General features: G+C 39.9%; 1 protein-coding gene and 1 long non-coding RNA gene across 9 annotated transcripts; one reads left to right on the forward strand and one right to left on the reverse strand.

Moving 5' to 3' along the window:
- On the reverse strand, positions 1-4,680 carry LOC107968151 (uncharacterized). The gene is made up of 2 exons (XR_010150912.1): positions 4,581-4,680; positions 1-469 (listed from the first exon to the last, which is right to left on the reverse strand). It is a non-coding gene; the product is annotated as an uncharacterized LOC107968151 (long non-coding RNA).
- Positions 4,306-26,993, forward strand: GEMIN2 (gem nuclear organelle associated protein 2). 8 transcript variants are annotated; one of them, XM_509917.6, is made up of 10 exons: positions 4,306-4,594; positions 4,949-5,033; positions 8,136-8,225; positions 8,677-8,736; positions 12,566-12,679; positions 15,133-15,177; positions 18,441-18,509; positions 22,118-22,228; positions 23,821-23,879; positions 26,594-26,993. In XM_509917.6, exons 1-10 carry the CDS (start codon positions 4,425-4,427, stop codon positions 26,631-26,633), a joined length of 843 nt encoding a protein of 280 aa, XP_509917.1. In that variant the 5' UTR covers positions 4,306-4,424; the 3' UTR covers positions 26,634-26,993. The 8 variants fall into 8 exon arrangements, with proteins under 8 accessions (XP_509917.1, XP_001145975.1, XP_063648932.1 ...); XM_001145975.6 differs by lacking the exon at positions 23,821-23,879 and having other exon boundaries at positions 4,337-4,594; XM_016926023.4 differs by lacking the exon at positions 8,677-8,736 and having other exon boundaries at positions 4,398-4,594.
- Positions 26,994-27,573: the final 580 nt, after the last annotated feature.

Consider the following 27,573-nt stretch of genomic DNA (forward strand, 5'->3'; position numbering starts at 1 on the left):
TAAAACGGAACAGATTTGCATTTTTACTTTAAAAGAGGAGTAAAGTTTTTGTTTCATGTTCCATAATTAAACTAGACCTTGTCTTGATTTTCTGACATCAAGTCAGCATTCTCTCTTAGTGGCTCTGGACCTCAGAGCCAGAAGATAGCATTCTCAGACAACGGAGATAAGGAGACTACTCATGCCTAGATGGCAATGTACTAAGACTAGGAAGCAAACTGGATCTCTCCGCATTTAGTCTTCATTGCCTCTCTCTAATTTATGGCCAGTGGATCATAAAGACTCACAGGAACCTTCCCTGGGACTTGTCTTTTTTTGTTGTTTTTTTTTTTGTTGTTGTTACTAATCTTTACTCAGCTGTATCTTGTGCAGCATAGAGATTTAGAGCAATGGCTTGGCGCCCAGGATAGAATCTCAATTCCATTACTTCCTTGTTGTATGATCTGGGCATGTTGCACAGTTTCTTCACCTGCAAATGAAGATAACAATAGTAACTACCACTTAAATGGCCATGTGTTGTGAAGATTAAACGAGATAATCCATGTAAAAGATTTAGCCCTGAGAAAGAGAAAAACAGCGCCGGAGGGCTGGAGTGTGGCGAAACCCTGTGTCTCCTAAAAATACAAAAATTAGCCAGGTGTGGTGGCCTCAGAAGGCTGAGGCACAAGACTCGCTCAAACACAGGAGAGGCGGAGGTTGCTGTGAGCAAAGATCGCAACTACACTGCAGCCTGGGCAACAGGGCGACAGAGCAAGATTCTGTCTCAAAAAAAAAAAATTCCCACCTAGAATGCCTTTTAAAATGTAGTTTCTTAGCCCCACACCCCATCAACAGAAACAGAAGCTCTGGAAGAAATAGCTGTAAAATACAGGATTCCATATTTTAAATAATTTCTTCCAGTTTTTTTTTTTTTTTTTTGGAGACTGAGTCTCACTCCATCGCCCAGGCTGGAGTACAGTGGTGCTATCTCGGCTCACTGCAACCTCTGCCTCCTGGGTTCAAGCAATTCTCCCACCTCAGCCTCCCAAGTAGCTGGGATTACAGGTGCACGCCACCATGCCCAGCTAATTTTTTGTATTTTTAGTAGAGACAGGGGTCTCACCATGATGGCCACGCTGATCTCAAACTCCTGATTTCAAGTGATCCACCTGCCTTGGCCTCCCAAAGTGCTGGGATTACAGGTGTGAGCCACCACGTCCAGCCGGATGACTCTTATACACACTAACATTTGAGAATAACTGAGCCACTTAAAGGGATAGAAAACACAGAGACATGGGAGGCTGAAGCAGCTAGATCATCTGAGGTCAGGAGTTTAAGACCAGCCTGGCCAACATGGCAAAACCCGTCTCTACTAAAAATAAAAAAATTAGCCGGGCATGGTGGTGGGTGCCTATAATCCCAGCTCCTCAGGAGGCTGAGGCAGGAGAATCACTTGAACCCGGGAGGCAGAGGTGGCAGTGAGCAGTACCACTGCACTCCAGCCTGGGTGACAGAGCGAGACTCCGTCTCAAAAAAAAAAAAAAAAAAAAAAAGGAAAATAATAAAAGAAAAGAAAACACAGAGACAGAGATAAACTGCAGTTGGCTGTGTAAGGTTGACTTAACAGATGCCTCCATCATCAATAAACAGCCACATCATCAATAAACACACAACAGAATGTTCTGTTCTCACAATCGTCATGTAACTCCTACAGCTAACCAATCGTGTGAGAAATACTGAAACAAGAATTTTTCCATCATAAACTAAAAACCGGCGATAAATCTCTAAAAACAGGGCACCAGAAGTAGTTCAGTACCTTAGGAATATTTCTTCCTGGGAATAGATGAAATGTTACTGTAGTTTCAGAAGTTCACCTTTCCAAATAGTAAGCGTTTTTTCAGAATAACTTCATCAACCAAATATAACTTATCTCATGTGTTCCATATTTCACTGAAGCATTAAAAAATACTTAGTGCAATTTCTGAAAACTTCGCTCAAAAAATCATTACTAATTCTTTTAAATAAAATTAGATTTGAAGTAGCACGAAGCTATATTATTACCTCTTCTTTTGGAAAATAATTTATTATTATTTCCCAGGACAACCTTTGTTCCATTCTCCTATTGTCTCCTTTCTTCCTTAATCCATGCATAGTTCTGACTCATACTTATGCACAAACTCCAATGTTAGCCATTGTTCCATTGGTAGTTGATTGGCAAGGTAACCTTTTCTCCAGAAAAAAATTGAAAGAAAATGCTAATAATTTACAGTAAAAAATAAAAATTAAAAAAAATGTATTTGTGGCCTGGCCCAGTGGCTCACACCTGTAATCCCAGCACTTTGGTAGGCCAAGGTGAGTGGATCACTTGAGCCCGGGAGGTCAAGGCTGGGTAATATTTTATTTTATTTTATTTTATTTTTTTGAGATGGAGTTTTGCTCTTGTTGCCCAGGCTGGAGTGCAATGGCACAATCTCGGCTCCCTGCCACCTCCGACTCCTGGATTCAAGCGATTCTCCTGCCTCAGGCTCCCAAGTAGCTGGGATTACAGGCGCCCATCACCATGCCCAGCTAGTATTTTGTATTTTTACCAAAGACGGGGTTTCACCATGTTGGCCAGGCTGGTCTCGAACTCCTGACCTCAGGTGATGTGCCCAGCTCGGCCTCCCAAAGTGGTGGGATTACAGGCATGAGCCACTGCGCCTGGCCAAGATTATTTACGGATGCAAAATTTCCTCCACAAAGAACAGCTTTGCAGGGCCATTTCAAAATACGGCAAAGAAACATGTTTTGGGGTAAAATATTTTTATTTTCTTCTTTGTCTCGTAATGTCATGCCGAAGTGAGGTTGAAAAGTAAATCGTGATATATAGGGTTAAATAAAACCCATCTGATGAGAATTTATGATTTGTAGGGCATGACTCCCCAGACCCCTTAGATAGGAATTTGGGCAAAATAAAAAAATCAGGCCAGGCGCGGTGGCTCATGCCTGTAATCCCAGCACTTTGGGAGGCCGAGGCGGGTGGATCACGAGGTCAGGAGATCGACATCATCCAGGCTAACACGGTGAAACCCCGTCTCTACTAAAAATACAATAAATTAGCCGGGCGTGGTGGCGAGTGCCTGTAGTCCCGGCGGCTACTCGGGAGCCTGAGGCAGGAGAATGGCGTGAACCCGGGAGGCGGAGCTTGCAGTGAGCCGAGATTGCGCCACTGCACTCCAGCCTGGGCGACAGAGCGAGACTCCGTCTCAAAAAAAAAAAAAAAAAAAAAAAAAAAAAAAAAATTCAGTTTAGTCCTCACGTCACTACTTACTTTTTCAAATTTGTCCTTGATTATCACCAAAATGTTGGACGACAGGAGTATTTCATCCTATTCTAAGTCTGTTTTTCCCAAAACCAGTGAAAATTTGTTAACCAAATAACTGTAGTTTGCAGCCAGGCGATATCTTTCCAAGTGTCCCAATTGTTTAGTTACAGTTCCTAAGCATTAAGTACTTAAATAAGCTAAGGACTATCCTCACTTTATCTTCAATTTAGACTTACATCCTGGTTTGAAATCAATTCCTTGCAAACTAAAGGCAGTGCCATAAATAAAAATTTTTAACCTTCTAAAATAAACATCAGTGTTAGAAAATAAGTCAATTGTATTCACTCAATTGTATTTGTTTAGAAATAATCAGATATTATACTTGTTTCTTGCACATTCTTGCCTTGTTTCCTCACCTATGAAATGGAGATAATAATACTATCTACCTAACAAGATTGACCTAACATTTTTGTTAATTTCTGGGTGTTAGCATTAGTTTCATTTTTTTCACTATTTGTATTTAAACGAAGAGATTTTTCTTTAAAACAAAAATTAAAAAGTGCTGGCTATTCTAGGAGTAATATTCCAAATAAACATACAGTGATCTTTGAAGTGGTCAAGCACTAGAAATTTCTGTAGAAAATTAATTTTTCATTCATTTGGCATCGCATAAATCTAGGTTGGAATTGGTTCTTCCTCTTTGGAAGGTCAGTCCCTGCCCTAAGAGAGGGGTATATTACCACCCACTTCACAAGACTGTTCTAAGAATCAAATGAGAAAATGTGTTTATGAAGAGTTTAAGAATTTAGAGCTCCATGAATGATAATTACAGTAATATTGTTCATTAATTCAAAAAACATTTTTAAGGATCCCTCACTACTAGGGATGCATAAAAGTTGCTAACCCTCGGCCTTTACCCAGCGTTAGAAGACAAAACAGAGGGTAAAAGACCCAGAAACGCGTTCGAACCAATTCAGCTAGGAATTAAATTCTCAGATCCTTTATTACACCACCGGAGCCTTAACCTTGAGGCAAGCAGCAATTTGTTCATGCGCAGTTAACGCTCCCTAAACTGCCACTTGCTCAGCTCCGCGCCTAAGGTGTCTATTAGTGCGCCTGCGCTGTGACCTAGAATGGGCGCATGCGCCGAGCGGAACTGGCTGGTTTGAAAACCATGGCGTGGGTACCAGCGGAGTCCGCAGTGGAAGAGTTGATGCCTCGGCTATTGCCGGTAGAGCCTTGCGACTTGACGGAAGGTTTCGATCCCTCGGTACCCCCGAGGACGCCTCAGGAATACCTGAGGCGGGTCCAGTGAGTGATTCGGCCCTGGGCGGGTGGGCTGGTCTTCTGCCCTGCCCCTGGGTACAGCCCTCGGTGCTCTATTCCCGTTCCAGTCTGTTGCGAGTTCGGGTCTATTCAGGATTCTGGATTACATCCTAACGTGGGCGAGTTTCTGTTGAACGTGATTGCACGTATCAAGATGTGTGCTCTTAGATTTGTTTTGAATCCAGATAATTTCAGAAATATATTGTTTAGTACCTCAATTGGAAGTCTGAATTTTTTTTCTGATTTCACAATGAACTGTGGAAGTGGATCGCTTGTTTTACTACACCTGAGCAAAGCACAATAGAAATTTAATTTATCGCGTTTATTACTTATTTGTAGGATCGAAGCAGCTCAATGTCCAGATGTTGTGGTAGCTCAAATTGACCCAAAGAAGTTGAAAAGGAAGCAAAGTGTGAATATTTCTGTGAGTTTTATTAACCGTCTGGAGATTACCCCCAACCCCCCAATTAAAAGACTAACGCTCTTCCTATAGTATCTGACAGCATCAATTATGACGTAAGATTTGACTACTCCGTGCAAAGTTAGACATTCGCTTGTACTTTTTCCTTCAGAAAGACAATTGGCATTTACTGCCTCTAAAGAGGCTTTCTGTAACTCTAGCCTTTGTGGAGTCTTGCCCATCTTACTTCAGGACATTATCCAGTCCTTTCAAAGGAGTCTTTAAAAGGGTTACTTATGCTATCTTTTATTTTTTGCTTGTTTGTTTGTTTATAGAGAGGGAGTCTCTGTTGCCAGCTGGTCTGGAACTCCTGGCCTCAAGTGATCCTCCCTCCTCTGCCACCCAAAGCGTTGGGATCACAGGCGTGAGCCACCTCACCTGGCCCCTTTATTTTTTAAGGAACTTTTTCCAGTTATTGGATTGGTGTTTAATCTTAGTGTGCTTTGCATGTTCTGAATTTGACCAAGTTTCACTTTTTTTAAGAATAGAAACCCAGATGTCTTACACTTTTTTTTTTTTTTTTTTTTTTGAGACAGTTTCACTCTTGTTGCCCAGGCTGCAGTGCAGTGGTGCGATCTCAGCTCACTGCAACCTCTGCCTTCCGGTTTCAAGCGATTACCGTGCCTCAGCCTCCCGAGTAGCTGGGATTACAGGCGCCCACCACCACACCCGGCTAATTTTTGTATTTTTAGTAGAGACGGGGTTTCACCATGTTGTCCAGTCTGGTCTCGAACTCCTGACCTCGTGATGCGCCCACCTCTGCCTCCCAAACTGCTGGGATTACAGGTGTGAGCCACCATACCCGGCCTTACACTTTTATAGCTACTTGCACACTCTGGACATTTTCATTTATTTATTTATCCAGCACATCTTTAATTAAGCAACTAGGTTGTGCCGGGCATTGGGAATTCAACAGAGGGTAAGACAAAAAAGGTTCCTACCCTTGTAGAGTTTACATACCCTCCTGAGGAAGACAGAGAGTAAACAAGCAAACAAATAATTACATATTGTGATTATTGCTATGAAGAAAATAAGCATGTATAATAATCAATAAATGACAGAACTACTGTAGAGGAATCATAGAAGGGCTCTCTTTTTCCCCCCCCTTTTTTTTTGCGTCTCAATTTTTCGCCCAGGCTGGAGTGCAGTGGCACAATCTCAGCTCATCACAACCTCTGCCTCCCAGGTTTAAGAGCTTCTCTTGCCTCAGCCCCCTGAGTAGGTAGGATTACAGGCGTGTGCCACCACACCTGACTAATTTTTGTATTTTTAGTAGAGACATGGTTTTACCATGTTGGCCAGGCTGGTCTCAAACTCCTGACCTGAAGTGATCTGCCTGCCTCTGCCTCCTAAAGTGCTGGGATTACAGGTGTGAGCCACCACGCCTGGCCAGCAAAGGTCTCTCTAAGGAGGTGCTATTTAACCTAAGCTCAAAGGAGGGTGGCATTTTATTTTATTTATTTTTATTTTTTCTTTTTTTTTTTTTTGAGATGGAGTCTCAGAGTCTCGCTCTGTCGCCCAGGCTGGAGTGCAGTGGCGCGATCTCGGCTCACCGCAACCTCTGCCTCCCGGGTTCACACCATTCTCCTGCCTCAGCCTCCCGAGTAGCTGGGACTACAGGCGCCTGGGAGAGTGGCATTTTAAATAGTTGATAGTAATTTCCTTTTCATGCTCAAAGTAGTTTCTCTAACTGATACTTGTAATCAGGAAATTTTAATTCAGACACTGTAATTTTTCCTATAATTCCTCTTCAGGGTTTTTTAGTTGATGGACATTTAATGGAACAGAATGTCTTAATATACCTAATTTGATGGATTGACTGATTGATTGAGACAGGGTCTCGCTTTGTTGCACAGGCCAGAATACAGTGCCACGATCATAGCTCACTGCAGCCTCGAGTTCTTGGGCTCAAGCCATCCTCCCACCTCAGTCTCCCCAGTAGCTGAGACGACAAGCATGTGCCACCGTCCCCAGCTAATTGTATTTTTTGTAGCGACGGGGTCTTGATATGTTGCTCAGGCTGTATGTGCTCTTTTAGAAAACAGAAGTATGGCTGGGCTCAGTGGCTCACGCCTGTAATCCCAGCACTTTGGGAGGCCAAGTCAGGCGGATCACCTGAGGTGGGGAGTTCAAGACCAGCCCGACCAACATGGAGAAACCCCATCTCTACTAAAAATACAAAATTAGCCGGGTGTGGTGGCACATGCCTGTAATCCCAGCTACTCGGGAGGCTGAGGCAGGAGAATTGCTTGAACCCGGGAGACGGAGATTGCAGTGAGCTGAGATGGCCATTGCACTCCAGCCTGAGCAACAGGAGCGAAACTCCGTCTCAAAAAAAAAAAAAAGAAAGAAAACAGAAGTAGACAATTTAAAGTTAAGCGTCTTTAAGTACATTTTGCCCATACCAAAATTCTTATTTTTAATTTTATTGATACATAATAATCATAATTTCATGCTTTATCACGCAGGCACAATAATAATTTTACATATTTATGGAGTATATGTGCTATTTTGATACATGCATACAATGTATAATAATCAGTAATTAGGATAGCCATCACCTCATTTATCATTTCTTTCTTTTGGGAACATTCAAATCTTCTAGTTGTTTTGAAATATACAATAAATTATTGTTAACTGTAGTCACTCTACTGTGCTATTGAACGCTAGAACTCATTCCTTCTATCTAACTGTATTTCATACTAGAATTCTTTATTTGTGGTATATCTCTCTTTTTGTTTCTGTTTTGCTATTCTAGAAAGGCAGGTAGGGCTAGATCATATTCTCCAGGCTCATGTCATTTAGATTTCATAGAAACTCCAACTATAAACCTTTCCAAATTTCTCTGATTAAGGTGACTAAGGCTCTTTCCCTAATATTTTTAACTGAGATATAAATAATAAAGTGAAATGCCTACTTTTTTACATCTGCAAAAATATTTTATTTTCTTGTATAATCTTTATTTTATTATACACTTTATCTTGGTTTTACTTTTGCTTTGCAGAGGCATGAGATTCTAGTTTTGACACTAATGTTGATCCTAATATTTGTGAACTTGATCTCTAGCTTTCAGGATGCCAACCCGCCCCTGAAGGTTATTCCCCAACACTTCAATGGCAACAGCAACAAGTGGCACAGTTTTCAACTGTTCGACAGGTAAGTGTCATATTTAATCTAATTAAGCCCCTGTTGGATTTATTTCTGTTCTTAGACTGTAGCTGGAAAAATAAAATTTATGATCCTAAAGTATACAGAATATTCATGAATTAATTACCAAATTATTTTTATAATCATTAGACATAATACAGTTTGAAATATTTTCTAAGTTTTGTTTATTTTTATTTATTTGTTTATTTATTTCAATAGTTTTGGGGAACAGGTGGTTTTTGGTTACATGGATAAGTTCTTTAGTGGTGATTTCTGAGATTTTGGTGCACTTGTCACCCAAGCAGTGTACTCTGTACCCAATACATGGTCTTTTACATCTCACCCCCTCCCATCTTTCCCATTTTTCAAGTTTTAGATGGTTACAATTTTGTGCAGAAACTGATTTCAGTTATCCATTTTTTGAAGAGTACCGTCTAATGTCTAAGTTTTCTTCCTTTAGAATGTGAACAAACATAGAAGTCACTGGAAATCACAACAGTTGGATAGTAATGTGACAATGGTATGTAAGTTTCTCAGTTTTAAGATGTACAATGTATACCTGATTGAAAGAGTCTATATTTACTTCCAGTCGTTAAAGATTCACTTGCCTAGTCAGTGTTACTTTCATTCTCTTCAATATACCATTAATAGTAACAATTCATTACATTAGTAGCCTGGAAAGTATAGATTTTCATGACAAATTTTTTTTTTTTTTTTTTTTTTTTTGAGACAGGGTCTTGCTCTGTCTCCCAGGCTAGAGTGCAGTCATGGCTCACTGCAGCCTTCACCTCCTGGGCTCAAGTGATCCTCCCACCACCGCCTTCCAAGTAGCTCGAACTTAAGGCATATACCACCATGCCCAGCTAATTGTTAAAATTTTTTGTAGAGACAAGGTCTCCCTGTGTTACCCAGGCTGGTCTCTTACTCCTGGGCTCAAGTGATCCTCCTGCCCTAGCCTCCCCAAGTGCTGGATTACAGGCATGAGCTACTGTACCCAGCCTTTCATGTCAATTTTAATTCACAATATCTTGGGGGACTTTGGATAGGTGACTGTGAAACTTCCACAAGTTTTTAAGGATTCTTCTAGACATTTACTTTCTAGGAAATAAATACATTTTCAATATTTACAAAAAAAAATTGAATAAAGCCTTAATGGATTTTCCTGATGAGGTGATGGTGCCATGCAGTAAACTCACATGTTTACAGAACTTGTGAATGGATTCTGCTTCTGCTTAATGTGATGAGTCTGTGTCACAATTCCAGTGACATATAAGTGAAACCTGTCATGTATATTGTCATGCATATGTCCTATATTTTATCAGTTTAGATATAATTTTAAGCCCTTTAGTAGATATATCAGGACTACCAAATGAAAAAAGGAGTTGGAAAGATGATACATTGTCTCAGGACAGTAGTTTTTTACCTTTTAGGGGACTTCATATTCTTTCGTAGAATCTAATGAAAGCTATTTATCTTCAGAGGGAAAAAAAATGCACCTATGCACAACATTTTAGTTTCAGGTAGTTCATAGATTTTAGATTTTAGAAGCTTCCTTTAGGCAGTGCTTCCTGATATCTTTTACATGGTGACACATTAGAATAAATGACTGCTTGCATATTCTTCCTGAAACTAGCCGAAAGCTGAGAGATTCAGTATATGGCATCTCTGTGTGCTTCTGCATACCATTTGGAAGCTCTGCTCCAGGAAAAGCATGAAGGGAAGTAACTTATCACTTGCCAATGGTCATTTAACTTGTAAAAGGTATAGCTAGTCCTTCTATCAAAGAAGCATGCGCACATAAACACACAAAAGGTATGCTTAAGGTTCAAACCCAAGTTGGTCTGTCTCTAAAGCCTGTGTGCCTTTGACTATGCAATGGTGCCTTCCTAGTACCAAGGATGTATGTATGTAGTAGGGACAGGGCTAGGTAGGTAAATATTTTTTTTTTCTTACTTAGTGGAAGGCCTTTTGGGTGCATGCCCACTAACTAAAAAAGAAGCCACATCAGTAACATTATGACTTGATAAAATTTTGTCAAAAATGGAAATGACCTAACATAATTGATTCAATAAACTATGGTCCATCAGAACAGTGGAATATTATGTAGCAATTTTAAGTGTTTGTCATGGCAAATGCAAACATCATATAAGTAATACAATGAAAATGTTTTAAAGTACACTCTGAGCCAGGCACAGTGGCTCATGCCTATAATCCCAGCACTTTGGGAGGCTGAGGTGGGCAGATCACCTGAGCTCAGGAGTTCGAGACCAGCCTGGGCAACATGGCAAAACCCTGTCTCTATTTAAATTATTTAAAAAATAAAGTACACTGTGATGGCAACTGTGTGAAAACATAAACATTTGTTTATTAATTGATCCAATAATTTAAGCATGTGCTATATTTAATAATCAGGATATTCAGTACTAACTGAAACAGAAACAGCTTCTGACCTAATAGAGTGTTAGGAAAAGGTAGATAACCTTATTCCAAGACAATAGGGTTTAACTTTGTAGTGGTCTCATGTTCATCTTGAGGTTTATTTTATTTTATTTTATTTATTTGTTTGAGATGGAGTTTTGCTCTTGTTGCCCAGTCTGGAGTGCAGTGGCACAATCTTGGCTCACTGCAACCTCTGTCTCTTGGATTCAAGCAATTCTCCTGCCTCAGCCTCCCAAGTAGCTGGGATTACAGGTGCCTGCCACCACACCCAGCTAATTTTTGTATTTTTAGTAGAGACGGGGTTTCACCATATTGCCAGGCTAGTCTCGAACTCCTGACCTCAGGTGATTCATCCTAAGGATTTAATGAAAGCTACTTATCCCTAGGGGGAAAATGCACCTATGCAAAGTAATATACAAGGTGTTATGTACAAACAAAGGTTATTTTGTTAAGGAGGTTATATTGAGCTGAATGCTTCTCCCAAATAGTCCTGCGTCCTGCTTTTTCTGTCTGGCAGCATGAGTAGATCTGTTTCTTCTTTGATTGGACAACCCTTCAAATATGTGAAATATGTAATCACGTCTCTTTACATGGGATAAATATCCTTCATTCTATTAAGTGTTCTTGGTGCATTTTTTCCCCCATACTTATTTCTGTCTTTATCATCCTCTTTTGGACACACCATTGTCTGTCAGTGTCCACTAAAGTCTTGTCCAAACTAAACACATCTTGGCTGGGCACAGTGGCTCACACTTGTAATCCCAGCACTTTGGGAAGCCAAAGCAGAAGAATTGCTTGAGGCCAGGAGTTTGAGACCAGCCTGGGCAACAGAGTGAGACAACTATCTCTACAAAAAAAGTTTAAAAATTATCAGGCATGGTGGCACATGCCTGTAGTCCCAGCTACTCAAGAGGCTGAGGTGGCAGAATTATTTGAGCCCGAGATTCAGGCTGCAATGAACTGTAATCACACCTCTGCACTCCAACTTGGGCGACAGCAAGACCCTGTCTCAAAAAATGTAATAATAAGGAAAAACAACATGCCCCACATATTGTGTAGCCACTTAGGCACTATGTTTGTCAGGGCTGCCATAACAGACTAGGTGGATTAAACAACAGAAGTGTATTTATTTTCTCACAGTCTTGAAGGCTGAAAGTCAAAGAACAAGGTGGCAGCAAGGTTGGTCTCTTTTTTTTTGTTTGTTTGTTTGTTTTTTGAGGCAGAGTTTCACTCTTGTTGCCCAGGCTAGAGTGCAATGACGCGATCTCTGCTCACTGCAGCCTCCGCCTCCCGGGCTCGAGCGATTCTCCTGCCTCAGCCTCTGGGTAGCTGGGATTACAGGTGTGCATCACCACATCCGGCTAATTTTTTTTTTGTATTTTTAGTAGAGGCGGGGTTTTTGCCATGTTGGCCAGGCTGGTCTTGAACTCCTGACTTCATGTGATCACCTGCCTCGGCCTCCCAAAGTGCTGGGATTACAGGCGTGAACCACCGCACCCGGCCTAAGGTTGGTCTCTTCTGAGGCTTTTCTCCTTGGCTTGCATAGGGCCACCTTCTCCCTGTTTTCTCACGTGGTCTTTCCTCTGTGTGTGGGAGTCCCTGGTGTCTCTTTGTGAATCCAAATTTCCTCTTATAAGGACACTAGTAAGATTGGATTACAGCTCACCCTAATGGCCTCAATTTAAATTAATCACTTCTTTAAAGGCCCTGTCTCCAAATACAGTCACATTCTGAGGTACTGGAGTTTAAGGTTTTAACATACAAATTTGGGGACAGAGATTCTCCCCATAACTGGCACCGTATCTTTGGGTTGAGGTAATGGGAATATGGAAGGCCTTAACTTCTTTTTTTTTACTGTTCAGTGTAAAAATTAATACACAGGAATAAATCAGTTTTTTTTTTTCTTTTAGCCAAAATCTGAAGATGAAGAAGGCTGGAAGAAATTTTGTCTGGGTGAAAAGTTATGTGCTGACGGGGCTGTTGGACCAGCCACAAATGAAAGTCCTGGAATAGATTATGTACAAGTAAGGGCTGTGTGGATAAACAGAACAAAAAGCATTTTAATTTTGGTGCACCACTTAATATAAGGGGTCAGCAAACTCTACCTTGGGCCAAGTCCAGTTCATGGCCTTTTTTATATCCATGAGCTAAGGATTGTTTTTAGGTTTTGAAAGAGTAAAAAAGAAACAAATAATATGTGGCTGAGACTTTATGTGGCCTGCAAAGCCTAAAATATTTGCTGTCTGACTCTTGATAGAAAATGTTTGCCAACCCAGACTTAGTTTATTAGCTCTTCAACCTAACAAAACAGCTTAGTTTCTGAAACAATTTACTGTGACTTTTTTTAGTTTGGCTTCATATCCCTTATGTTTGGCTTGGTAATCATTTTATGAGTTGGATAAGATTCATAGTTTTTTTAAATGATGAGGCATCAGGCAAACAGTGTTATGAGTAGCCAGGGAAAAAATGGAAATCGACACAATTAGGTGCTTTAAAATGCATAATCACATCTATCACTTCAAGGGCCTGTAAAAAATAAATCACATATTCTAAAGATGAAATGTTGAGGATATCTTTAAAATTCATGTGGCTGTAATCATAAGTTATGTAGCCAACTCCTTGTCCTTCAGGATTTACCTGCCCCCAAGTTTGCAGGTGTTCCTTGAGAATCCAGTGCATGCCTCTGCATTAGCGCTTACTCCCTATAGCATGTAGTTCTTTTCAGTTCAACAGGTATTTATTATTTGCTATATGGTGCCACATTGTGTTTTTCACATTTAAAACTAATTTTTCCTAAAAATGTAAAGAGCCCCAAGAATCAATAAAAAGACCAAGAATCACCCCTCCCCTGCCCAAGAAAAAATAGCCAAAGGATATAGATACCTCACAGAAAGGAAATAAAATTATTCTTATATGACAAGATGCCAAAAATCACTTGTAATAGAAGTATAACATAACTATGCCAAGGTGCTATTTTTCAGGTAACATATTGGCCAAGAAAGTTTGATACACCATATTGACAAGAGCTGGGGAAACAAGCACCCTTAGACGTGGTACAGGAGTATAAATAGACTCAAATCTTAGGGAAGTTAATTTGGTACTCTTTCTATATAACCAATTGATCTTTTGGATGATATCCTTAACATATGCTACATTTCAAAAATAGTTATATATATATATATATATATATATATATATTTTTTTTTTTTTTTTTTTTTTTTTTTTTTTTTTGAGACAGGGTCTTCTTCCATCATCCAGGCTGGAGTGCAGTAGTGCACTCATAGCTCATTACAGCTTCAACCTCCTGGGCTCAAGCAATCCTCCCACGTCAGCCTTCAACATACCAGGGGCAGCAGGCACCCACCACCACACCCAGCTAGCTAATTTTTAAATTTTTTGTAGCGATAAGTTTTTTAATTTTTTAAAAAAATTTTTTTGTAGAGAGAAGTTTTCACCATGTTGCAAGGTTGGCCTGAAACTCCTGGGCTCAGGCAATCCTCCTGCTGGGATTATAGGCATGAGCTATCATGGCTAGCCAAAAATGGTTTTTAATTTATAAAGAATTAAAACTTACTTATTTAGCTTATTTTCAGAGAATACATACAAGTAAAATACACCATGTTAAAAAAAACCCTTAAGGAAGTAAGCGTTTAATGTATATCCTCTTAAGTTTCTCACAATCAGTGGTATTTTCATAATTAGGAATCACAGCCTCAGACTCCAAAGTAGACTTTCAAAAATTGAATCAAATTAGGTTTTAAAAATGTCATTCTAATTCAAGTGTCCTTAATTCTTGAAAATATTAGCTTTAGCTGAAGATTTTGAAATGGTGTATACAACATATTAATGTCATCTTATCAATGTTACAGTTTTATTGGATATACTTAATAAGTTAGTTTTTTCAAGTACTATCATTTAAAAAATTTTTAGTCTTTAACATTTTACTTACTAAAATCATACTTTATTTAAAAATTTACAAATTCAGACCAGGTGAGGTGGCTCATGCCTGTAATCACAGCACTTTGGGAGGCACTTGAGCTCAGGAGTTCCAGACCAACCTGGGCAACATGGCAAAACCTCATCTCTACCAAAAATACAAAAAAATTAGCTGGGCGTGTTGACATGCACCTGTGGTCCTAGCTACTCGTGAGGCTGAGGTGGGAGCATCACCTGAGCCCAGGAAGCAGAGGTTGCAGTGAGCCAAGATTGCGCCACTACACTCCAGCCTGGGTGACAGAGTGAGACCCCATCTAAAAAAAAAAATTACATATTCAAAATTTAAGGCGTTATTTTCTTCCGCATTACAAACGTAGTAGTTTCCGGAATGTCTCATTGTTATGGACAATGAAAGAATTTTCTTTTATTTGTTCTTTGTTTCTAAACAACAGTGTGGCAAGAAATTCACCAGTTTGGAAAAAAAAAAAAAATGAAGCTTATAATACCATTTAGTAAAATTCAGTCTCATTTTTTCTTTCAGATTGGTTTTCCTCCCTTGCTTAGTATTGTTAGCAGAATGAATCAGGTAAAATTAATAATAGAGATATATGCATTCTTTTGTTTGCATTGTGTGTGAAAGTATTTGAATTGTTAATACATATACTGAATTCTTACAGTATGCAAGACTTTGTCCTAAGCTCTTTAATGGTTCTTATTTAATCCTTACTACAACCCTCTATGGAGAGTTATTATTGATAACTACTTTTTATAGATGAGGAAACAGCATTTGAGGTTAAGTAACTTGCAGGTGGTTTTTCAGCAAGCAAATGGCAGTACTGAGATTCAGTGCCAGGTAGATCTAACTCCAGAGCTCATGCTCTGTCTTAATCATGGTGCTAGAGTATTCATTTCTGTAGCTTTCAGTTATAAGTCTTAGATTCTGGGGTTTGAATTAAATACAAGGTCCCTGACTTACAATGGTTCAGTTTAGGATTTCTTTTTTCCCACCATGCCTGGCTAATTTTTGTATTTTCAGTAGAGAGAGGATTTTGTCATGTTGGCCACGTTGGTCTCGAACTCCTGGCCTCAACTGATCCACCCACCTTGGCCTCCCAAAGTGCTGGAATTACAGGCATGAGCCACCATGCCCAGCCATTTTAGGAATTTTCAACTTTACAATGTGTTTATCAGCACATAACCCCATTGCAAGTTCAGGGGCATCTGTACTAAGGTTAGATTGCTATTTCTAGTTCTAGATGTCCTATACATTCTATTAAGATTGAAATATAGGCCGGGCGTGGTGGCTTATGCCTGTAATCCCGGCACTTTGGGAGGCCAAGGCAGGTGGATCACAAGGTCAGGAGTTCGAGACCAGCCTGGCCAACATGGTAAAACCCCATCTCTACTAAAAATACAAAAATTAGCTGGATGTGGAGGCATGCACTTGTAATCCCAGCTACTTGGGAGGCTGAGGCAGGAGAATCGCTTGAACCTGGGAGGCAGAGGTTGCAGTGAGCCGAGATCGTGCCATTGCACTCCAGCCTGGGCGACAGGGCGAGACTCTGTCTCAAAAAAAAAAAAAAAAGAAAGATTGAAATATATGATTTCTTGGATCAAAAGGGAAGAATTATGGAGTTTGGTTCTTCAGTTTTTTAGGAGTAAGGACTCTTATTCATTTAAAAAGCAAATAAAAATTTAATTTTATCTTCACATAGCATTGGGTACCTTTGGAAGCCTTTTTTTTTTTTTTTTTTTTTGGCAGGGTCTCATTCTGTTGCCCATGCTGGAGTACAGTGATGTGATCTTGGCTCACTGCAGTCTTGTACTTTGGGGCTCAGGCAATCAATCCTCCCACCTCAGCCTCCTGGTAGCTGGGACCACAGGCATGTGCTACCATGCCTGGCTAATTTTGTTTATTTTTGGTAGAGACAAGGTCTCACTGTGTTGTCCAGGCTGGTCTGGAACTCCTGAGCTCAAGCAATCCTTCCACCTCAGCCTCCCAAAGTGCTGGGAATACAGGTGTGAACCACTGGGCCCAGCCAACAATTTTTTTTGTGGGTGATATTCTCTTGGAAATAATACACAAGCTGACAGTGTTACTTAATCATTTGCATTAAGATATTGTAGCAGTCATACTAAATTCCATCAGTGTCATTTTTGTTGTAACCATCAACTGTATTTGAATAAACCAGAGAATATTTTCAAGAGTTTGATAAATCCATCTGTATAGTTTAAAAACAGATTTTTCTCCACCTAAATTTTTATTCAGATTTGTACTTTGATTTAATTTGAATTTAGAAATAAACTGATGGTTTTTTTGTTTTGTTTTGTTTTGTTTTGTTTTTTGAGAGGGAGTCTCGCTCTGTCGCCAGGCTGGAGTGCAGTGGCACAATCTTGGCTCACTGCAACCTCCACCTCCCAGGTTCAAGCAATTCCCCTGCCTCAGCCTCCCTAGTAGCTAGGACTACAGGCGCACACCATCACACCCAGCTAATTTTTTGTATTTTAGCAGGGATGGGGTTTACCGTGTTGGCCAGGATGGTCTTTGTCTCCTGACCTTGTGATCCACCTGCCTCGGCCTCCCAAAGTGCTGGGATTATAGGCGTGAGCCCACCGCGCCTGGCCAACTGATGGTATTTTTACAAATACATCTTTTTTTTTTTTTTTTTTTTTTTGAGACAGAGTTTCGCCTTTTGCCCAGGCTGTAGTGAAGCGGCAGGATCTCAGCTCACTGCAACCTCTGCCTCCTGGGTTCAAGCAGTTCTCCTGTCTCAGCCTCCCGAGTAGCTAGGATTACAGACCCCGCCACCATGCCTGGCTAATTTTCGTATTTTTAGTAGAGATGGGGTTTTGCCATGTTGGCCAGGCTGGTCTCAAACTCCTGACCTCAGGTGTGCCATTGGTTTTTTTTTTTTTTTTTTTTTTTTTGAGACAGAGTCTCACTCTGTTGCCCAGGCTGGAGTGCAGTGGCAAAATCTTGGCTCACTGCAACCTCTGCCTCCCAGGTTCAAGGGATTCCCCGGCCTCAGCCTCCCTAATAGCTGGGACTGCATTCACTCACCACCATGCCCGGCTAATTTTTGTATTTTTAGTAGAGATGGGGTTTCACCATGTTGGCCTGGCTGGTCTCAAACTGACCTCAAGTGATCCACCTGCCTCGGCCTCCCAAAGTGCTGAGATTACTGGCAAGAGCCACTGAGCCTGGCCACAAATACATTTTCTTTTAACCTTGTGAAGTCTTTCAAGTAGTTACAAACTAAATTATTAATAGTTACAAACTAAATCCTAGGATTTAAACCAAGGTGTTAGTTGATATTTGAAAGTGTGAAAATATTTGTTTTAAAAGCCTCACTGGGGCTAGGCGCGGTGCCTTACACCTGTGATCGCAGCACTTTGGGAGGCCGAGGAGGGCGGATCACCTGAGGTCGAGAGTTCGACCAGCCTGACCAACATGCAGAAACCCTGTCTCTACTAAAAATACAAAAATTAGCCGGACGTGGTGGTGCACGCATGTAATCTCAGCTACTCAGGGGGCTGAGGCAGGAGAATTGCTTGAACCCGGGAGGCGGAGGTTGCAGTGAGCCAAGATCGCACCAGTGCACTCCAGCCTGGGCAACAGAGTGAGACTCCATCTCAAAAAAAAAAAAAAAAAAAAAAAAAAAAAGCCTCATTAGATAAGCCACCTAATCAAACTAATTAGAGTCAAACAAATTAGCTTTCTTTGAAAGTTTAAAGAATGAGGCCATTTTTAACATCAGAGTTGCTTTCTAAATAAACTTAATGAAACTCATGTTGAATTCATGTTTTATTATTAATACAACTCTTCTCCACCCCCTCTTTTTTTTTTAGGCAACAGTAACTAGTGTCTTGGAATATCTGAGTAATTGGTTTGGAGAAAGAGACTTTACTCCAGAATTGGTAGTATTGCATGTTTTTCTTTTCATAATGTAGGCAAAAATTAGACGTTTTGGGTCAACTGTGGGCCACATATACAATGGTGCTCCTATAGGATTATAATACTGTATTTTTACTGCACATTTTCTTTTTTTCTTTTCTTTTTTTTTTTTTTTTTTTTTTTTTTGAGACAAGGTCTCGCTCTGTTACCCAGGCTGGGGTGCAGTATTACAATCATAGCTCACTGCAACCTTGATCTCCCCAGCTCAAGCAATCCTCCTGCCTCAATCTCCTGAGTAGCTGGGACTACAGGCGCATGCAGCCACACCCAGTTTTTTTTTTGTTTATTTTTTGTTTTTTTTATTAGAGACAAGGTCTCACTGTGTTGTCCAGGCTGGTCTTGAACTGAGTCCAAATGATCCTGCCTCCTCACCCTCCCAAAATGCTGGGAATTACAGGCATGAGCCACCATGTGTGCGGCCTTTTGTGTTTTTTAAATAGAGACGAGGTCTCACTATGTTCCCCAGGCTGATCTCAGACTCCTAGGCTCAAGTGTTCCTCCCACCTTGGCCTCCCAAACTGTTTGGATTACAAGCATGAGCCACTGAGCCCGGCTCCTTTCCAGTATTTAAATATGTTTAGATGTGGCCAGGCACAGTGGCTCATGCCTGTAATCCCAACTACTAGGGAGGGCTGAGGCAGGAGGATCACCTAAGGCCAGGGAGGTTGAGGCTGCAGTGAGCCATGATTGTGCCACTGCACTGCACTCTAGCCTGAGTGACAGAATGAGACCCTATCTTAAAAAATAAATATATGGTTTTTTTGGATGCACAAATGTTTACCATTATGTTACAGTTGCCTACAGTATTTAGTATAGTAATGTGCTATATAGGTTTGTAGCCTAGGAGCAATTGGCTATGCAATATAGTCTAGGTATAGTAGACTATACCATCTAGGTTTGTGTAAGTATACTCTATGATGTTCATCCAGGGACAAAAATCACCTAACAATGCATTTCTCAGAATATATCTCCCTTCATTAAGTGATGCATGACTGTACTTGATGTGATGCTACAGTATTTATGTATTTTTTATTTATTTGTTTGTTTTGACATGGAATCTCCCTCTGTTGCCCAGGCTGGAGTGCAGTAGCACGATCTCGGCTCACTGCAGCCTCCACCTCCTGGTTTCAAGTGATTCTCCTGCCTCAGCCTCCCAAGTAGCTGGGATTACAGGCACCTGCCACCACACCCAGCTAATTTTTGTATTTTTGTAGAGACAGGCTTTCTCCATGTTGGCCAGACTGGTCTTGAACTCATGACCTCAGGTGATCTGCCCGCCTCCACCTCTCAAAGTGTTGGAATTACAGGCGTGAGCCACTGCACCCAGCCAGTATTTATATTTATATTTGTATATGTGTGTGTGTGTGTGTGTGTGTGTGTGTATGTATAATCTGAACTATACTTGTTTGTAGTCAAATAAGAAACACTAGAATGTAAATCAACATACTACTTCCTTCATTGAGAAAGTCTTGGAGAAAAAAAGTCAATGAAAGAGTTGATGTATATCCTGGTACAAGGTACAAACTCCTTATCTCGTTGCAGACAAGTTTGTTTTTTTGTTTTTTGTTTTTTTTTTGAGATGGAGTCTCACTCTGTCACCCAGGCTGCAGTGCAGTGGTGCCATCTCGGCTCACTGCAACCTCTGCCTCCCAAGTTCAAGCAATCCTCCTGCCTCAGCCTCCTGAGTAGCTGGGACAAGTGTAGAGAATATTTAATTTAAATTAAATATTTAATTTAAATGCTAGCTTTACATAGTAAATGTATCCCTTAAAATTTGAGTCAAGTTGAAACATACAATTTTTTTTATAGAAAAAGAATTCCACAATTTGTAAAAGAAACCTGGATTTGAATCTTTTTCTGTAAGAAAAAGTCTTAACTATTGATTTGAGTTTGCCTGAGGAACCCATTTAGTGTGTTGTATAAATTGCTATTTAAATTTTGTCCTAATATTTTTTAGGTTTCCCCGAAGTGATATGTTGCTCAGAATAAACAAAGTTGTATATACTACTGGTGGAAATACAAATTTGGTATAACCTTTCCAGGATACAATCTGGTGATCATATCTGAAAAACCTTGATGAATATACATACCCTTTGTCACCATTTTACTTGCAATACTTAATAAACTTTCCCCATGTTGTTAAATGAGATTAAACAAGGGAATGTTATTAAATACTCTCAACAAGACACTTAACATTCCCTTGTTAATCCCATTTAACTACAAGGGATGGCTGAGTGGGGTGGCTCACTCCTGTAATCCCAGCACTTAGGGAGGCCGAGGTGGGCGGATCACTTGAGGTCAGGAGTTCGACACCAGCCTGGCCAACATGGTGAAACCCCCATCTCTACTAAAAATACAAAAATTAGCTGAGCATGGTGGCGGGCGCCTGTTGTCCCAGCTACTCAGGAGGCTGAGGCAGGAGGATTGCTTGAACCTGGGAGGCAGAGGTTGCAGTGAGCCGAGATGGCACCACTGCACTCCAGCCTGGATGACAGAACGAGACTCCATCTCGAAAAAAAAAAGAAAAAGGACAAAAACAACATGGTAAACATTTTATTATGTATTATAAATAAAAAAGATGGCTACAAGATGATATTACAACTGATGAAATTGTATTGAAAAAAAGTTGTACAGCCGGGCATGGTGGCTTACGCCTGTAATCTCACCACTTTGGGAGGCTAAGGCAGGCAGATCACTTGAGGTCAGGAGTTCGAGACCAGCCTGAACAACATGGTGAAACCCGGTCTCTGTTAAAAATACAAAATTAGCCGGGTGTGGTGGTACATGCCTGTAATTCCAGGTACTCAGGATGCTGAGACAGGAGAATTGCTTGAACCCGGGAGGCGGAGGTTGCAGTGAGCCGAGATCGCGCCATTGCACTCCAGCCTGGGCAACAAGCGTGAAACTCTGTCTCAAAAAAAAAGAAAGTTGTACATACGAATAGGAAAAACAAGAACATTCTTAAAGTGAATCAAAGTTTGATCTGGAATGTTGGAACTGCAGGTTTTTTCTTGTGCTTGTGGTATTCTTCAGTTTTTCTGCATCAAATATGTATTTATTTTGTAGCTGAAAACCCCATTTTAAAAGGGAGTGGGGATACATTGAGCCTGTCATAGTATTTATAAAAGTGTCAAAAGATTATTTCATCTGTAGTATAGTTTCTTTGTATGTCCCCAGAGGACAAAATTATACAATTATAAAATGATTTCTATATCTGTCCATACAGAACAAAGAAAAAAATGTATCTTAATTTTTTCCAGTATTTATATTCATCTTAATGTAGTGTTCTGCTTACAAATGAGAACTTCCTATCATGAGAATATCTGAAACAAACTCTTTGGAGATCAGGGAATATTTTGAGGTATCCAATGTCCTGTGTCTGTAATTATAGGATACAAGAGATAACACCTGGCTCTCCAAATGAGGCTTTCTTGTCTATACCCAAACATAATATAGTTAAATGTTCTATGAATTTATTCATAGCAGATAATCAGGCATAACATTGGACATTTAAAAAATAAACTTCTGGTTCAGTATTTGTCTAAATATTACTTTTTTGAATTTTTTTTAGGGAAGATGGCTTTATGCTTTATTGGCTTGTCTTGAAAAGCCTTTGTTACCTGAGGCTCATTCACTGATTCGGCAGCTTGCAAGAAGGTGCTCTGAAGTGAGGCTCTTAGTGGTAAGTTGCAACTTACTGTTTAAAATTAAAAGCACCCACCAATTTATATGGTGGTAAAGAAGGAGTTCAGTGAAATAGGAAAACACATGGAATATTTTATTGGTGGCAATTAGATTTGTAAAGCCCAAAATAATAGTAGCTTAAATAATATGGAAATGTTTTCTGAGATAAAGAAGTCTGGGTCGGGCGTGGTGGCTCACACCTATAATCCCAGCACTTTGGGAGGCTGAGGCGGGTGGCTCACCTGAGGTCAGGAGTGTGAGACCAACCTGGCCCACATGGTGAAACCCCGTCTCTACTAAAAATACAAAATTTAGCTGGGTGTGGTGGTGGGTGCTTGTCATCCCAGCTACTCAGGAGGCTGAGGCAGGAGAATCGTTCGAACCCAGGAGGCGGAGGTTGCAGTGAGCTGAGATTGCACCACTGCACTCCTGCCTGGGCAACAGAGCAAGACTCTGTCTCAAAAAAGAAGTAGGTAAAAAAATTAGATTTTTATTAAGATGGCAGTAACCCACCCAGACCTTTGAGTTTTGTCATATGTGGCTTTCATCCTCATGCTCATCTTATGATCCAAGATGGCTGCTGTAGCTTCAGCCTTTTTTTTTTTTTTTTTTTTTTTTTATTGTGAGATGGAGTCTCACTCTGTCACCGAGGCTGGAGTGCAATGGTGCGGTCTCGGCTCACTGCAACCTCCGCTTCCCAGGTTCAAGCAATTCTCCTGCCTTAGCCTCCAGAGTAGCTGAGATTACAGGTGCCCGCCACCATGCCTGGCTAATTTTTGTATTTTTAGTAGAGACAGGGTTTCACCATGTTGGCCAGACTGGTCTCGAACTGCTGACTTCAAGTGATCCACCTGCCTCAGCCTCCCAAAGTGCTGGGATTACAGGCATGAGCTACTGCACCTGGTGTGTGTGTGTGTGTGTGTGTGTGTGTGTGTGTGTGTGTGTGTGTGTGTGTGTGTATATCGTTATATATATATCTTTATATAATTCAGTAATGAATATATATAAGAACAATAAGAATCCTGTGTCTTGACTGTACAGTGATGAATATATATTATATATATTCATATATATTCTATATATATCCTCACATATATTGTATGCATGAGAGGAACAATAAGAATCCTGTGTCTTGACTACAGTGATAAATATATTTATTCATATATGTATTATATTAATATATATTTATTATATATGAATACATATTCACTACAGTTAAGACACATATATAATACATATATGAAAAAAATATATATATATATATTCATCACTGTACAGTTAAGACACAGGATTCTTATTGTTCCTTTAGTAGGAACCAGGGAAAAATTTCCCCCAAGTTATCCCCCTTAGATCCCTCTTTATTTTTTTTTCCCTATTCAGAATCTTTATTTAAAAGATAGTCTTAGATGTTTCTCAAGGAATCATTAACTCTACAGTTTTCTGCTTTTTCTTTGAGGGCTCCTATTTCCACATGATGATTACTGTCATATAATAAAGTTTTCATGTTTCATGTTTTACATCTTAATAGGAAATTTATTTCAAAAGTAATAGGAACAGACAATATTTAAATTTTTCTTTTTTTTTTTTTAGGATAGCAAAGATGATGAGAGGGTTCCTGCTTTGAATTTATTAATCTGCTTGGTTAGCAGGTATAGTTAATCCTTGGCTTCTTTATTATTTATCAGTGAGGTCAGTGAGGTTAGATCGTATTTATTACATTTGGTTTTTGTTTGGTTGGTTTTTTTTTGAGTCTCACTCTGTTGCTATAGTTAGGGTGCAGTGGCGCAATCACAGCTCACTACAGCTTTAACTTCCTGGGCTCCAGCAATCCTCCCACCTCAGCCTCCTGAGTAGCTAGGACCACAACCAAGCACCACCACACCTGGCTAATTAAAAAAAATTGTTTGTAGAGACAGGGTCTCACTATGTTGCCCAGGCTGGTCTCAAAACTCCTGGGCTCAAGCGATCCTCCCACCTAAGCCTCCGAAAGTGCAGGGATTACAGGTGTAAAGCCACTGCATTCAGCCTGCATTTTTGTTTAATTGCCTGTGTCCTGCGTTCATTTTCAGTTGTGGCATATTTTTATTTAGTATCTGTTTTATTTCATTTCTTACATAGAAATTCTTCTTGGAATTTATTTGAAAACTTTTTTTGTTGTTTTGTTTTGAGACAGAGTCTCGCTCTGTTGCCCAGGCTGGAGTGCAATGGCACCATCTCGGCTCACTACAACCTTCACCTCCTGGGTTCAAGCAATTCTCCCCCCTCAGCCTCCCAAGTAGCTGGGATTACAGGCATCTGCCATCATGCCCGGCTAATTTTTGTAATTTTGTGGAGACGGAGTTTCACCATTATTGGCCAGGCAGTAAAACACATATATTTATTTTAGGTCTCCTCCTGGACATATTTTTGTTCCATAGATCAGTGTTTTTATTTCATTGCCAGTACCTTTTTAAAGCTTTATAATATACTTAAATATTGGGAAGGCAAGTAATCTTGTTTCCATATTTTCACATATTCAATATCTAGTTTCTTGATCTACAATAATTATGCTGCTGATGATAATTAACATTTACTGGGCAATTTGTGCCAAGCATTTTTCTTAGTGAGGAACCCATTTAATCCTTCTAAGGTGGGTACTGTTAACAGTTTACAGATGAGGAAACCATGGCAGAGAGAGGTTAAATTATATTACTACCATCACAAAGCTACTAAGTGTTAGAGTAATGATCCAAACCCAGGCAACTTTGACTCCGGAGCTAAGCTTTTAACTGTGCTGATCAAAAATTAAGCTAATACCTACCTCATCTGTTGGTAGTAGCAGTTAAATGAGATGATATAGCATTGCCCTACTTACTTTATGTATAGTATCTCTACTCATTACAATAGATCAGAGTTGTGTTTTTGTTTTTGTTTTTGTTTTAATAAATTTTTTCCTTTCGGCTCTGTTGGACTTGATTTTTTTCCTTTTACAGATAATGACACAGATTCAGAAAGGTTAAGTAATTGGTAGCTCAGCAAACCAGTAATTAATGAAACCTCAGACAAGTATAGTTTCTGACTGCCTCAGTTGAGATTTTACAGTATTATGCAATTATGAAAGCAAAAACATTCAAGTGTATTTTTTGCCCTCAAAAAGTTAGATAAAAATGGAAAAAGTTCTAGACTACAAAAGGTTCTGAAGCTAACAGCTTTACAATAGAAGACACAAAGATTTGAAAGTTTAGGAAAAAAAGGACTGGGCATGGTGGCTCATACCTGTAATCCCACCACTTTGGGAGGCCAAGGCGGGTGGATCATCTGAAGTCAGGAGTTCGAGACTAGCCTGGCCAACATGGTGAAACCTCGCCTCTACTAAAAATAGGAAAATTAGCCGGGCACGGTGGTTCATGCCTGTAATCCCAGCTACTCGGGATGGTGAGGCAGGAGAATCACTTGAACCTGGGAGGTGGAGGTTGCAGTGAGCTGAGATCGTGCCATTGCACTCCAGCCTGGGCAACTCCATCTCAAAAAAAAAAAGAAAAAAGAAAAAAAAAAAGGAAAGCTGGGCACAGTGACTCACACCTGTAAGCCCAGTGCTTTGGGAGGTCAAGGTGGGAGGATTGCTTGAGTCCAGGGGTTCAAGAATGCAGTGAGCCATGACAAAATTTGATTAGTGATTTTCCTTTTTATTTAATCTTATAATTACATAAAATAGTTACCTTGCCAAAGTTAAAATTATAATTCAAGGTACATTTGGAGTATTTTAGCATCCATCTTTATCCTCATTATCCTCTTTTTTCCTTTCTCCTCTAGTTAACCATTGTATTACTAATTTTTGTTTTATCTTTTCATTCATTGTTTCTTTTTAAAAGTATAAGTAGGCCGCATGTGGTGGCTCATGCCTGTAATCCCAGCACTTCGAGAGACTGAGGCTGGAGAATTGTTTGAGCCCAGGAGTTCAAGACCAGTCTGGGAAATGAGCCATGATCATGCCACTGCACTCCAGCCTGGGTGACAGAGTGAGACCTTGTCTCAAAAAGGAAAAGAAAAATATAAACAAACATGTATATTGGCAGTCCTACACATACTCACATAAGGTAGCATACAGAACAATCTGTTCTGTACTTCATTTTTTTTCACTTAATAAATCCTGGAAATCATACTTTAGCAGTATAAATACGTTCCTCATACTTTAGCAGTATAAATATTTCCCTCATTTCTCTTTTTATGGCTTCATAATTTTCCACTATGTAGACATACTATAGCTTATTTAACCAGTCTCTTATTGATGGACATTTGGGTTGCTTATGGTCTTTGGCTATTAAAAATAGTGCTACAGTTAATATCTTTATACATAAATTGTTTTTGTTTTTTTTTTTACTAGGTATTTTGACCAACGTGATTTAGCTGATGAGCCATCTTGATGTAGCTGATCTCTCAGGGATAGAAGATATTTCTCATGAAGGCAGCCTAACTCTGAGGAAAGCAATGCCAATTCAAGTACAGATTTCAACACATCTTCAACACTATGTGAAGGGTTCACATCTTAACCTGTGCAATTCAGATTGATACTCAGAATATGGGTTGATTTGAATATCTGAAATATCAATGGAAAATCCCACTCAGTTTTTGATGAACAGTTTGAACAGTTTTCTGTAATCAAGCAGCTTGCATAGAAATTGTATGATGAAATTTTACATAGGTTCTTGGTGCTGTTTTGTTCTTTTTTTGTTTTTTGTTGTTTTGTTATTTACTTATATACATATAAAATTTTATTGAAAATATGTTTTGGTTACTAAAATTTTGTTTGACTCCTAACAAAAGACAATGGATGGCCTTAGCATCAGAATTAAAATAATCTGGATTAAATGGCAAATGTGTTCATAGTCAGCAATAAAATTAAACATTTTTCCCTTTAAGCTCAGCACTTTTTTTTTTTTTTTTTTTTTTCTTTGAGACGGAGTCTCGCTCTGTCATCCAGGCTGGAGTGCAGTGGCAGGATCTCAGCTCACTGCAACCTCTGCCTCCCGGGTTCAAGTGATTCTCCTGCCCCAGGCTCCCGAGTAGCTGGATCTACAGGTGTCCGCCACCAAGCCTGGCTAATTTTTGTATTTTTAGTAGAAACAGGGTTTCACCATGCTGGCCAGGCTGCTCTCGAACTCCTGACCTCAGGTGATCCGCCCGCCTCAGCCTCCCAAAGTGCTGGGATTACAGGCATGAGCCACCGTGCCTGGCCTCAATATTTTTATTTTTAAATGCTTTATTGCACAAATAGAACTTTATCTAACAAATCACTTTCAAAAATAACAGGTCAACTGTTTTAATTTGTTTATGTCACTTATAACTTACCTATTTCTGTATCAG

This window comes from Pan troglodytes, chromosome 15, assembly GCF_028858775.2.
Source record: "Pan troglodytes isolate AG18354 chromosome 15, NHGRI_mPanTro3-v2.0_pri, whole genome shotgun sequence".
Lineage (NCBI taxonomy): Eukaryota > Metazoa > Chordata > Mammalia > Primates > Hominidae > Pan > Pan troglodytes.

Coding starts and splice junctions, on each gene's coding strand:
- GEMIN2 (XM_509917.6), top strand. CDS start 4,425: ATGCGCCGAGCGGAACTGGCTGGTTTGAAAACCATGGCGTGGGTACCA. Junction 15,178..18,440: donor TTGTTAGCAGAATGAATCAG/GTAAAATTAATA, acceptor TTTTTTTTTTAG/GCAACAGTAACTAGTGTCTT. Junction 22,229..23,820: donor CTGAAGTGAGGCTCTTAGTG/GTAAGTTGCAAC, acceptor TTTTTTTTTTAG/GATAGCAAAGATGATGAGAG.